This window comes from Diadema antillarum, unplaced genomic scaffold (genome assembly GCF_040938485.1).
Source record: "Diadema antillarum isolate AM-2024a unplaced genomic scaffold, OU_Dant_1.0 seq00000870_RagTag, whole genome shotgun sequence".
Taxonomy (NCBI): Eukaryota; Metazoa; Echinodermata; class Echinoidea; order Diadematoida; family Diadematidae; genus Diadema; species Diadema antillarum.
Window position 1 is genome coordinate 49594 of NW_027271736.1, and position 13669 is coordinate 63262.

General features: G+C 39.1%; 1 protein-coding gene across 2 annotated transcripts in view; it reads left to right on the forward strand.

Annotated features, from left to right (window-relative positions):
• The window catches only part of LOC139740619 (phosphatidylinositol 4-phosphate 5-kinase type-1 alpha-like), a 59226-nt gene extending 45959 nt beyond the window's left edge, over positions 1-13267 (forward strand). Inside the window, exons 13-17 of one of the 2 annotated variants that reach the window (XM_071651202.1) lie at positions 756-889; positions 3900-3935; positions 7726-7875; positions 8668-8998; positions 12254-13267. In XM_071651202.1, coding sequence (XP_071507303.1) covers positions 756-889; positions 3900-3935; positions 7726-7875; positions 8668-8998; positions 12254-12542 — 940 coding nt within the window. In that variant the 3' untranslated portion in view covers positions 12543-13267. The remainder of the gene's footprint in view (positions 1-755; positions 890-3899; positions 3936-7725; positions 7876-8667; positions 8999-12253) is intronic. The other variant, XM_071651203.1, reaches the window with a different exon arrangement.
• Positions 13268-13669: the final 402 nt, after the last annotated feature.

Below are 13669 nucleotides of genomic sequence, written 5' to 3' on the forward strand. Positions count from 1 at the left end.
TAGCCCATAATTTTTTATTTTCCCCACGTTTATCTTGTTTATAGGGTCCTTGACACATTTGGTGTGATTGTATTGTTTCTGTCCAACAGATTGTATATCTGAAAGTTATCTGTAGGGATAAAAAGAACTAAGCAAAGCAACAAGAAAAAGAGATATCGTACAGGGGCATGAATAGGATTTTTGCCACTCTTTTCTTTTTACTTTGAAAACATGCCAAATACGCAACCCTAGAATAAAGTTTATAGCCCTTCATTTTCATTTCTTTTATTTTGTTTGTAAATTCTGCGGAATGTGTGGTATAAATACATTGTTTCTGCCCAACAAACTTTTGTAGTCAAGGATTTAAAAGCATGTTAAAACCTGTAATGCTCTTGAGTTGTTAATGTGATCTTTATTATGATTGTGCCGTACCAGGGTATATTATAATTCCCTTTAGGGTTAATGATAAATTCTCTGCTGACACACGCTTTTGGGTAAGTATTCTGTAGCAGAGAAAGGAAAGAATATATTTTTGTGACCTCCTTTTTATGCTCTTATGATAGGATGAGAGATACACACGTTTGGAATGCAACATCCTGACCTTGTGTTTCTGAATTGTTTGAAACAACATCCTGACCTTGTATTTCTATATTGTTTGAACACAGCATCCTGACCTTGTATTTCTGTATGGTATAAACACAACATCCAGACTTTCGATCTCTTTATTGTTTTGATACGACATCCTGATCTTGTATTTCTCTATTGTTTGTTAATAGACTGAAGAAAAAGCTAGAGCACACATGGAAATCGGTCGTACATGATGGCGACACGGTCTCGGTGCACAGACCAGGCTTCTACGCGCAACGCTTTCAGGACTTCATGGCGAAACAAGTCTTCAAGAAGATCCCATGTAAGATAAGCCCCTTGTAGTTGGCAGCGAACCAGCAGATCCACTGCTGCTACCCACATGACATGTGCACACAGCCATAATCACTATCAATGGCACACTGAGAACACCCATTTGGAAAGATCAAAACCATTTGCTTTTTGTCTGTGAGGTGGAAGCTGTCATTTGCAAATAACTCTGTAGAGTTTCCTTAGATCTAATCCTTGATGAGCTCTTTTGTTCTGCAAGTAGTCAATGATGTAGGTTGAGCTTTTATTTTTACAATATTGAGCTCACATAAGGTCTCAACTCCTACTCTGGGTAAGATTGTTGAGTGTTTCCTTGACTTTTTCATGAGAGCTACATCACTATTTACTAGTGGTGGTTTTTCATGTAGATTTTATGGTGTGTTATGTTTTCCTATGGAGTGGCATGAACTTCAGCAGAAATGGACTTATTGGAATTTAAAGTTATGACACATCAAGAAAATGTTCAAATTAGTGACAAGGCAGCATGATATGTGGTACCACAGTCAATCCAAATGTAAGCAGACAAAGACTCGATGCCTCATCTTTAGGTGCTTGCAAGTTAACTAAGGAGCACAAAAAAAGCCCCTTAACAAACAAACAATGAAAAGCTAATAGCCTCTTACATTTCTTCTTTCCACATTGGTTCAGAAGCTTGATCTTGATTTGACCCCGTCTGGTTCAATTCTATCTAAATCTGCAGGGTTCACCAAAGCACAGCTACTACATTTATATAATAGCTCCAATTAAAAAAAGCTGCAGTTGCATCAGTCTCGTTGCTGGCAGTATTAACAGGAAGAATTGTATCTTTGCTACTAACAATCAAAGTGGCTCAATATCAGCTACCATTCAGACTCTGCCATCAGCCTCTATTGAGGAATACAAACAAGATACTAACAATTTTAGGGGAAACCCCAGATGCATGTAAATGAAAGTGTAATAAATGGCTTTTTGATTGAGGTTAACAGTTTCGGTTCATAGTTCTCGCATCTCTTTATAATTGTAGTCCATGTGGCTATCATGCACAGAAAGGAAGCCAATTAAAGTGAGTGTGTGTTTGTGGTTTGTAGCGTTACATCGTCTTCAAAACGCTTTGTAAAAAACCTGTTTTCCAAATGAGATATCAGCTCAGATTTACAGTGAATGAATTTTGCTTCAAAGTGATTAGGATGTATGAAGAGGGGAAATGAGCATTGGGAGGTTATGCAAGTCCCATTACATATACCATATATATTGATCTGAGGGTTGACTGCATGAATCCTTGCCTGTTAGATTTCTTATCAGTAATAATGAAGTTTTTACCTACAGATCATCTCATGAAATCCATTAACAGGTTTGTGTCACAAATCAAACTTAGAAATATTTGTGAACATTTTTATTTCCGTCTGGATATGCCCCTGTAGTAGATTCTAACCAAAGTTCTTGTAGACATCCATACACAGTCTCAGGGAATACTTTACAATTGACTCTAGAGAGCATTGCAGCAGATGATTTTATCACTTAATTTTGGACAACAGGGTTCATGTGAGTGTGGAGAAATACATCACAAGAAACCATCCTCCTTTTTCATATCTTCTTCATCTCGTTAAAGGGACTGTACAGTTCTGGTCGAGGTGAGGATTTAGCTTTTAACGTTTTGCGAGATATTCAGAAACCATTCTATGAGATGTCAAAGAGCATGCAATTCTAAAGGTTATCAAAAGTTTATTTGATGAAAATCAGTTTTGAAATGGCTGAGATATCCAAAAACAAGGTGGAACAAAGAGATCCTAATAAAGTTGTGGCCTGTCGCCTTTTATTATTATCACTTTTTTGGATATCTCAGCCATTTCAACACCAATTTTCATCAAATAAACGTTGAATCCTACTTAAAGTTACATGCTCTTTCATATTTCATAAGAGGTTTCTCTTTATCTCGCTTAGAAATGTTCAAAACATGAATCCCTTACCTCAACCAGTACTGTACAGTCCCTTTAAAGTTTTTTGGATGAACACCTTAAATTCAATTGATAGTCATGATGATGGCAAGATGATATTCTGTTATGAATGCAAACTGTCACTGAATGTTTTGAAGACGATGTGAAACTGCCAACCACTGCTCTGCAATATGTTTGGTTATTTGAACAGTTACACCGGGTCCACTCACAACTTCAGTGGGAAGATTGCTTCCGCAAGCCATTAATGCTTCCTGTTGGATCATTATTATTGCTTACAAAAGGCAGCTTGTGTGGCAGTTTCAGTGGGGAAAAAAAGGAGGAGGTTTGAAATCATGTTTAAAAGTAAATGTGCATCTTTAACCAGTACTGTCTTGGGAAAATAGCAGCATGTAGGAAAAACCAAATACTACTTGAACATCAGTGATGTCCTTCATTTCATAGTAGCAAAGTAGTGAAATGTCAGTGTTGAAAGTGAAAGTGCTTTTACCCCTTGGTATGCAATCACAAGAGCCTGTGTTGTTTGTTGTACAGCACTCGAAGCTTTCACAAAGTACACCATTGTTTTGGCATTCTCATGTGCTACCTTTACACATGATTGCTGTGTGCAACCTAAAACATTGTCTCATCTTGTAACTTATTAACATTAGAGTTGGTAGAAAAAAAAAAAGAGTTTTAAAGGGTTAGACTACACAGGCTTCACACAGTAGTATGTCATAGATGCTTGGTGGAAGAATAAAAGGATGATATTCTGAGGATACTAGTTGATATCTGTGTCACCCATAATAAGGCCATGTCTTTTCACCTTGTGATGAATATTGTTCTGAGAATGCCTTTATGAAGATATGCAAACAACCCCTTCACAGAGGCAGAAAATTATTTGAAGGTGACTTTCAGTAATGCCTGATCCGATGCTTCGTTTTCCAGCTGGCTACCCTGCCCTGAGTATGTCCTCACGCCCTTGTGCTTCTTCTTCTAACGATATGCCTAATTGTACACTGCAGATTAGACATCTGTGACGTCACTTACATGGTTCCACTTGATTCAAAGTGCTGATGATTACTTTGTCTGCAGCCCAAATTGAATGTGACGATCCTGCAATGTCGAATGGTAACGGACACCTCTCAGTCAGTTCGTAGTTAGCACTTCCTCCCTTGCAAATGCGTACGCTTTGAAAGGTGACTTGGTTATCTTTATTTCATGGAAGCGTCCTCTCTTCCTCGACATTTAGAGCATGCTTGACTACGGGGGGAAAAGTGGAAAATCATTCATTTTAGCTCTCTGTAGCAATGCACCATACTTCATCTAAAAGGTGTAGGGAGATACATTGGTAGTATATACCGTCATTTGAGAGGTGCAAGAATGTTAATTCTATACAAGGTTAATAGAGTTAATGTTCTTTTTAAAATAACTGACCTGTTGAACTGTCTTGTAATCTCCATTTAGATGCAAATGCTTACCATATAAAAATACATCTGGTCATGACTTCAGAAGCTTTCTCTATTGTCAGAATTAGATAAAATTAATCAAATTTGGTAGCAGGCATGCAGTAATCTTTGTCACTTCATATCACCATCAATTCATGGATGTGCTTTAATATTAATCTTTGATATTTATCAAGGAACCCTTGGTGAATATTTTATGGTGTATGTTTGCAGAACTCCACTGCCACATGTACATTAAAAAGCCGTATGGTCATCTAGGTGAAAGAGAGCTAGGTCTCTGGCTAACATTAATTTCCTCTGATGATCCTGTGTTCCACAGGTCTGCTTCTTGCTATGGTTCACAATTCCCAATTTTCATCAGTATTAGTCACATTTTGTATTCCAGTCAAACAATGAGTTGATAAAACTTTTTACACTGTAGCTGTATTACCCCAAACTCTTCTCGTCATATCAGTTTACTGCTTTCCCAAAGAAGGACCTGTGATGTTGTTAAATTACATAAGACTACTTGATGCACGTAAATAATTTCATATGATGTACAATCATCATCATCCCCCTCCCGTATCACATCATTTTTTGCTACTTCTTAACAACATCTTTCATTACATATATGAGAGTATTTTCACAGGAGCAACAAGCACCATTAAACAAATTCAGTTTGTTAGGGAAAGATTCTGCAAAAGTGAACTGCAACAGGACCCAATTAAAAGAATGTCATGTCCATATGATCGTTTGAATGTTAGTAAATCATCAAAAGTGGTATTCAATAGGCAGCTCAAGAAATGTGCTCGGGTTGCCAGACTGGTAGTTTGTATTCGTACAGCAGTAGTACCCCGTCACTACTTGACACAGAATATCACCAATTTATTTTCATGTCGTCGTGAAGGACGATTTCTTATAAGTACTGTGTAGTGGGAATACATTGTCACACATCCATATTTAAAAGACAAAGAAAGGTGACACATCATAACTTTGTCATATTGTGGTCTTTCACTGGACAAAACAAATGAGGAAATTTCCCCAATGACATCATAGTCATGTGGTCAAAGGTGTCTGTATAAAATTCCTTGTCAGATGCCAGGATGTGGGACTTACTGACAATCAGAACTTTCAATATTTTTATATATAAATTCATATTCTTAACAGTTGTCTGATTTGTTTGAACTTTGACTAATCTACTTTGACATTGTTTTCAAAGTCAAATTAACTCTTTCTTAGGGTTCTCCCCTGACAAAATTCTTTTGCCTTCAAGTTGCCCGGTTTAACAAGAATTCAGACTCTGAGCTGCGTCAGCAGTTGGGAGTGGTATTTGCCCGAGTCCACTGAAGTTATGGTGTTTAACTGTCATGGATTCACATGTATTCTCTGCTTTGTAATTTTTGTGTGCCTTGATAATGGGGCATTGAAACACTCAGTAAAGAATTAGAGAGCCATCAGAGGATGTTTTGAATACTAAAATTTGAGGTCTGTCCGTATTAGGTCAAATACAGGAGGATTGTAGGCAAATCGTGGACAAATGGTTAAAGCTTATAAAGCAGAGTACTATAGCTGTGTCATAATGAGATAGAAATTATATATATTTCACAATACCGCATATGTAATCTCCAAAGCTTTTTACAAACCCATCAATTTCATGTTATTAGATGCTGCATGTTGCATGTTTGTAGATTGCTGGTGAAAAGGGAATCATTGGAAAAAAACTTAAGTCGGCTTTGCTGATTTTATTGCATGGAGCCATACTGCCGAAGAAGATAATCAGGGAGAAAATTTTGTACAGGCTATTTCAACATCTGCTTGCTTCAATATTGTCAAAAAGACATTCTATGCAGACATAGTTACATCTCTTCATTTCATGAACTACATCAAAGTAGCATACAGGTCTTTGAGAAGCATGCTGTATATTGTGCAAATATGGCTGTACTAAAGACTGTGTAGAAGGGAGGAAATTCTGCTTGTACTTTTACAATGTCAGCTAGCCATAGAGTGCAGAGAAATTTTAGTAAAAAATCGGCAAAATGGTTTGTGCATTGATTCTTCCTGATGATTATTTGACGCAAATCAGTGATGAATATACAATATGAAAATTTCCTACCAAAATGGTGTTGATTATCATAGAGATTGACAGAAGGCATTACGACAATGAAGAATCTACATGTAAATGACTTTGTATACATTGTGTGACCTGGGGAAGGAATTAGTTTGCCAATGTCATCAAGAGACTCCAAAAATGTAAAATTGCATGGTGAACTGTAAGTAGTGATGAAACTCTTTGTCGAAGAGACCACCCACCTTTCTTGAGTGTGATGTTAAGGCTGGTGGTTAGATGACATAAACTCTTCAATGTCATCTTGCCTTATTGTCTCATCCTAAACACTGTGAAAAAACAAACAAACAAACAGACCAACAGACCAACAAAACAGGTGATTGGTTTCAACCTCTTACGGTTCATTCTTGGTGACTAGCAATAAACATGACACCATATCAACCGGGCATGTCGTGTCAGTGCAATAAATGAATGAATTGACCAGTATCATATATTTCTAATAGCAAATTGTGTTATGATCAAAGGCATTGGCATTAATGTGGGCATTCTGTTTCTATGTCCTGGGCCCCGTTTTATCAAGAGATAAAATCTATTTTAAATTTCCTTACCACACAGGCTGCCATAGACTTACAGTTGAAATCAACTATATAATTAATTTTAACTCTTCATAAAACGGGGCCCTGGAAAATTCATGTACGGTTATTGCCAGTAATTTTCTGTGTATTTATTGTACTAAGGTACGTATCAGCCAAACCACAAAATATTCAAAATTTTCCTTTGTTACATTAGAAAAACGCTGTTACAGTGTAAAATCTTAGGATGGGCGATGCCGGGGGCCATAAATTGGTTTCACATACAAGAATGATAGAAATTGCACCATTGTGTTGCTTGGTAGCAAGATATTGGTTTATTTCACCAAGAAAATCATGCTAAAATCTTTTGAATTTCAATTCATATCTTGTTCGCATCGCTTTGAATGATGCTGTGCATGATTGATGGTCTGGAACACTTCATAATTGGACGCAGAAGATAACACAAAGCTTGAAATGGGAATGTTGGACAGCTTAACCAAACAAGCAGTACCTCTCAAGTTTGCATTTTGCCTGTGTTTAACAGAATCTGTGTGTGTGTGTGTGTGTGTGTGTGTTTGATTGCTTGACCTCTTTCGGAAGCTGTTCTAGCATTGTGACACTTTGCAGAGGACTTGGGCCTTCAAATCATTATCAGAGACAGCATAATTGCCCACCCCCCCCCCCCCCCCCCCAAAAAAAAAAAGTGATAGAGACCATTTAATTTCCTGTAAACTGAAATGAAGGTACAAGTGTATGGTGTAGTTTTAAATATGTGAAATTTTGTGCAGAGGATAAAGTGTCACCCGTTGCACTTTCTCCGTTGACCTTTCTGACTGCAGTGAAACACTCCCCCTCCAAGAAGAGGGGCCAGGCAGGCATGTACGGCCAGAGCTCTAGGCAGACTGACGGCAGCGGGTCCAACAGGCCCCGGTCACAGACGGAGCCCGTCCTTTCGGAAGCCAAGAAGACACTCCCAACAGAGGAAACAGGTATTGCTGCCAGCTGGTAGGATGATAGTGATGGGTGGCTAGTGATACGTGTCTGTTGTGAAAGTGCTAGACTCGTCTTAGGAGGGAATGATCGCTATGCATGCTTATATGGTCAGGATGGCAACTACACTTGTAGCTAACTTTTTTTAATTGATGTTCCTGAAGACAGACCCTTGACCAATCTGAAGTGTTGAGTGGAAAATGCTTTGCAAAGTCGACTAATGAACCAGCCTAAGGGAGAATAGCCCAGGAGTCTTCGTTAAGACTCCCACATCACATAACCACTGATAATACAATGTATATCGTTGTTGGGGTGACAAGACCTTGTATCTCAAATTTTGATGAAAATGACTTTTTTGGATTAATGGTCAGATAATCAGTTAAGTGATATCCTGTCTTACCCCCAAAATGAAGCCACCACGGCATGTGAAAGGAAAGGCTATACCATTTCATGTAGTGATTTGGCTGCCATGTTTTTTTGCTCTCCTGAACATTTGACATTTTATAGATTTACAAGAGGTCGTGTTGCCCCAGCGACGATACATAAATCATTTTCCATGAAGACTAAGTGGCACAAAATTTAGGGAAAACACATTACTAGTTGATTTTTTGTTAAATCTTTGTGATAAACTTTGACATGATCATTAAGTAAGTTTAGAGGAAGGTCAGTATAGAAAGATAAATATCATGGAGTATGATGACATGACCAGTATATAAGCTGAGAAAAGTGGTATTATGTGCATTCTCTTTTGTCACTTTTTGTTGAAATTTGTTTGTTTTTATTCCTGCCAGGAGCTCGACCCAAAGAACCCAGACCAGACCTAGTCCCGAGCACCCCACCCCTCAGTGGGGAGGCATCAGGTTACACGCCCGCTGTGGAAGTCACAGAGGCACAGGACAGCGAGAAAAGCTCGCCTGCCAAGACCGCATTCCGACTGAAGCAGCAATCGACAACAGTAACGACCACCACCGCCACGACAACCGTGACGGCCACCAGCGAGGACCAGGCCTCCCTCTCGGACGTCAACATCAACACCGATGATGCCGGCAGTCTGGCCATGAAGGAGCTCGAGAGAAAACTCTCCGCTGCTCAAGTAGAACAAACGGTTGACTTTACGCAAAGGTGAGGGGGAGAGCGCGTGAAAGTACAGAGGGGGTTCGGAGAGCGGGGGATGACACAAATTGATCTCTCCTTGTGTTGAGATGAGTGTCAGCCATTTCATATTGGCCTAGGAACAAGGGGGAATGATACTCTGTCATCTGGCTCAATTTCTTTTTTCTCAATCATGAAAATCACAACATACCTCTAGCTTTTAGTAGATGCTTCTAGCTTCTTTAAGTACAGTCAATATTGATGTCATAGCGTGGAATGCATACTGTAACTGCAAGTGACAATGGAGGTAATACTGTTCAGAAATAAATGGAGGAAAAATCTCGAACTGGTTATCACTGTGTTATAATGTATGAGATATGTTGACCTCAGATTTGAAACAACATTTGAGAGGAACTTTTGCCATTGTGTTCTTGGATCTATAGGACACTTATTATGGGGACACAGGGTAGTTTGAGTATGTCAAAATACTGACATCAACAAAATGAAGTAAAGAAATAGGTCTCGCTTCTTTCAAATGTCTGCTATTGGTCAAAAAAAAAAAATCTCTTCTATCCATGATGCAATGTGCAAATAATCTAATGCACAAGATTGGCGAATGTTATTTCAAATTCAACATTGGTCCCCACTTGTTCTCACATCTGATTATTTTCTACGTATTATGTTTCTTGGAAGCTGTCCTTAATGATGGGAGTGTGTCAGTGTCATTGTTGGGTGCTTGATCAAGACGTCTTCTATGGTACCTTGACTTACAAGCCACCCTTAACTGATTTTGTTCCTAATAGCCTATGAGATTGTCAGACAGACTGAGTAGATACTCACATGTACAGTACAATCCTCCTATCTAAACATGATAAGTCTGGAAGTTTTCTTTTCTTGACAAGACAAACTGTAGTGCAGATGTTTAGATTTATTTTGTTCTTGCTTTTGTTGTTGTTTCTGGCTGGCCCTGAAGTCTCTATGATGTTGTGTCGTTACCTTTGTTTATCTGTCTATTAATCCATATTTCTATGTCCATCTTTTCTTTGATTCTGTGACTAATTGCCAGCGACTTGTAAGATATCACATAGAAAATCTATACAGGTATGCTAAGCCATGCAATGATGGGCTGGTTGGAATTGGAATCATGACGCTGAAGGTCAAAGGTCAAAGGGACAATGTCACAGCCTTTCAGTCTGCCTTTCAGTCAGTGATTAGGAAAAGCATTCAGTGAAAATTCTGTCAAACTTGATTCAATCAAATCAAGTACCAGGACAAGCCATGACAGGGTACTTATGCTATTAGTCCTTCTCTATGCAGGTTTATTCTGACTCTCCCGATCAAACAGTGTATCTTATCACTGAAATACTGGATAAGATTCAGTCAAAGTCAGTTGGTACCGTTAACCCTGACAATGCCTTGATTAAGTACATTAGATACCAGATAATACTTTGGTTACAGACTTCCGTTTTAGCAAGAGGTGTGGAGTGGCTCTCAGCTGCTTTGTACACAAAATCAATGAAGGGAGATATGATGAGGTGTTCTATTATTCCTTGGCCATCAAAATCTGATTCACGTAAGATAACAAATCTTCATCATCGTCATCTGAAAATCAATTGAAAAAGTGCATTTTGTTGAGAAATGTCAAATATATTTGTTGTATTTTCCCATCATGCATATAGTTCATAACATCATCAAATTCTTCCACTTTACAAGAAATCATTCTTAAAATGTCATAATGCACACTGCTTTGCATTTCCATTTTAACTCTGTTGTTGCATTGAACTAATTCTGCTTTCATTTACTCATGGTAACACCATAATCAAATTTTGCTGTCATGATTCATGAAACAGCTTTTATATTACCATTAGGGCATGCAATATCTCGAAAGAATCTTTGTATAACTTTGCAGGCTGAAGTCTTTTTAACTGGTCAATATTTTTACTGCAAATTCTTAATTCATCAAAGTTTAGTGAGTGCCCGATACATCCCAGGTGATATCCCTGAATAGCTCATTGAATAGTTCTTACAGTCTGACCTATACACGGAAATGCATCTAGTCTTCATGCTTTTAAAAGCTGATCTTAAACAGACTCAAGATGGACTCTGCATTTTCTTCAGATTGTTCTTCTTGTGAGTCGCTAATCCCTGTTTGATATATGCCATTTCATTTGTTCACTTTGTCACAGTATATCCAAGCTGTTTTACCTCAATCTAACTCATACTGTTCATTGATACTGATGCTAGATGATGTTAGATGTGTGATGCAAGTATTCTAAACTCTTCTATTTCAGTGCTTTATTTTAATGTACACTCTCCATGCCCTTTAACCCTTGCACAGTAGTTAGCAATGGCTTTTGTTCTCTTATTGAAGGCTCTATGTGGTAATGAACTAATTAAGGAGGGGGAAATGTATTTAGTGGGATTGCTACCACTTCTTAACATTCCAAGAGTCTGGTCATAAAATAAAGAAACCAATGATTGTAGATGCTTGATTATTATTGAGTAGGAAAAGCAAAGTCCTTTAATTTTTGTTTTTTACTACTGAAATCATATAAAGTGAAGGGTATGGTTTATTAGGATGGATTACAACATGTTTGACTCTGGTACTCATGAAACCAGAGCCAGAGTATCATGAAATCAGTCATGTTGATATGAAAACAATAAGAAAACAAAAACAGATAATTGTCTTTTTTGTGCCGAAAGTGCTGATGCTTGTATGTATGTGTGTAGTAGAATAGAGCATCACTTTATTTTGACATCTAATACCCAACATCTCCTTTCTCCCCATCTCTCTCTCTCTCTCTCACACACACACACACTCTCTCTCTCCCCTCTCTTCCCTCAACACCCAACTCTCCCTCTATTATTTTTCTCTATATCTCTCTCACATGGCCCTATTTTGAAATCTTTTTCCACCAAACATTCCATACAATCGGTCTTACCAAACCTCTGCCCTCCATTTCCTATCTAATGATAAATTCTTTTTATTTATTCTCTTAATTTTTTAATCACATTTTGATTTGTTCCATTCAAACTATGGAAATTTATGTGCATTTGCTTCCTGTTATATTTTTTGTTATTTATCCATATCCTGTCGAGCACCTTCCATCTGCACTGCACCTATTATTTTGCACGCTTTGTCGATTCCTCCCCCTTCCCTCCTCCTTGCTACGTTCAAAATAACAGACCCACACTAACAACCATGTTGCCATTTACCCCAAACCCCACCCCGACGACGTCCCCCACTATGACCTCCCCGTCTGTTTCCCCTCCCCACTCTTACAGCGGAAGCAGCACCCTAGATACTAACAGCGAGTCCTCCCCGCGGAAAAGCGCCTCGGATCCTGCAAGGGACTCGCCCTACCACCTGTCCGAGTACCAGGGCATCATCGATAGCGAAAGTGCCGAGGATCTGACACCAGGGGAAAAGGGAGGACTGGATGCCCTTGGAGAGTGTATTGGTATAAATGGTGATTCCCATGGCAACGATGATGCCAGGACTCCTCAGAGCTGTGACATAGACAAAGGGGATGAGCCGGAGATTGATGGGAATGTAGGAAGTGTCTGGCTATGAGTGGCCTAGTGTCTACCTGGCGGTAATTTTTCTGGTGGGGCCAGATAAGGCCAGGAGGGGGCACCAATCGTAGGGGCGGGCTAGCCTTCACTCCAGTGCTAAGGAAATGCAAGCACTTTCTGCATATTGTCGCTGAATCGTTCTGTAAAGTCTTCATATAAGTGTGTTTGTCAGGGTGCCGCCAAGCTTCGAGCGCACAAATGGTCATATGCATGATCGCGTTTGCTTCCTGTGCCGTGGACGTTTGCAAGTCGTCATAGTCATGAATCAAGTCATCTTATGGACCAGGGGCGACAAATTCAGACTCCTTTCCGTACTGGACCCCTGCCATTGCATCGGACCATCCTTGCAGGTGGAGTAGATGTGTAGCCTTCGTCTCGACAGCTGAAGAAGTTTTCTCATTCAGTGCAGGATGTAGCATTTCTCTGCCACTACCAGATGCTTGATATTACCAATCCCAACCCATATAGTGGCATGAGGTCATCTAACAAGCATGGTATGTGTAGAGTGTATTAAGTGAACCTCCCTGACCCTGTATCCCAAACCCAGTGTAGTCCCGAGTTGTCACACCCTTGTGCTATTGCCAAAGAAGGAAACACCCTAGTCCTTCCCCAGGTATATGATATCATGTTACCCATCCTAAAACCCACACACTGTGTATGAGGAAGGGCTTTCTCAGAGTCCAAGTTTTGAATATATTGATTACCAGTGACCCCTTTCTGAAAAAACTGCTACGTAATGTGTAATGAATTGTGAAAAGTAAAAATTTCCATAACATTCTGTTGTCCGTCCGTGTTGCATCTGCATCTCCAATGTGAATCATCTTTTGGTTTCATGCTCATACTTAAGACAGCTGTCATTTAGAAGCAGTGACTGAAAAGGGAAAAAAACCCCCAAAACATCAGTGGTATCACTGTTTGCAATGTATGCAATGCATGGCATGCCTGCTTTGCATGCAATAACCATTCACATGGACTTGAGACATTTTTGTAATGTTTTCATTGTGTCCTTTAGAGCGATATTCATGGCAAGCAACCCTTACCAGGAATTCATTAGATGGTATCACAATGACTTGTGCTTCTGTCATTGATTCACTCATCGAAACGCAAGGTCGAGTGTCATTAACT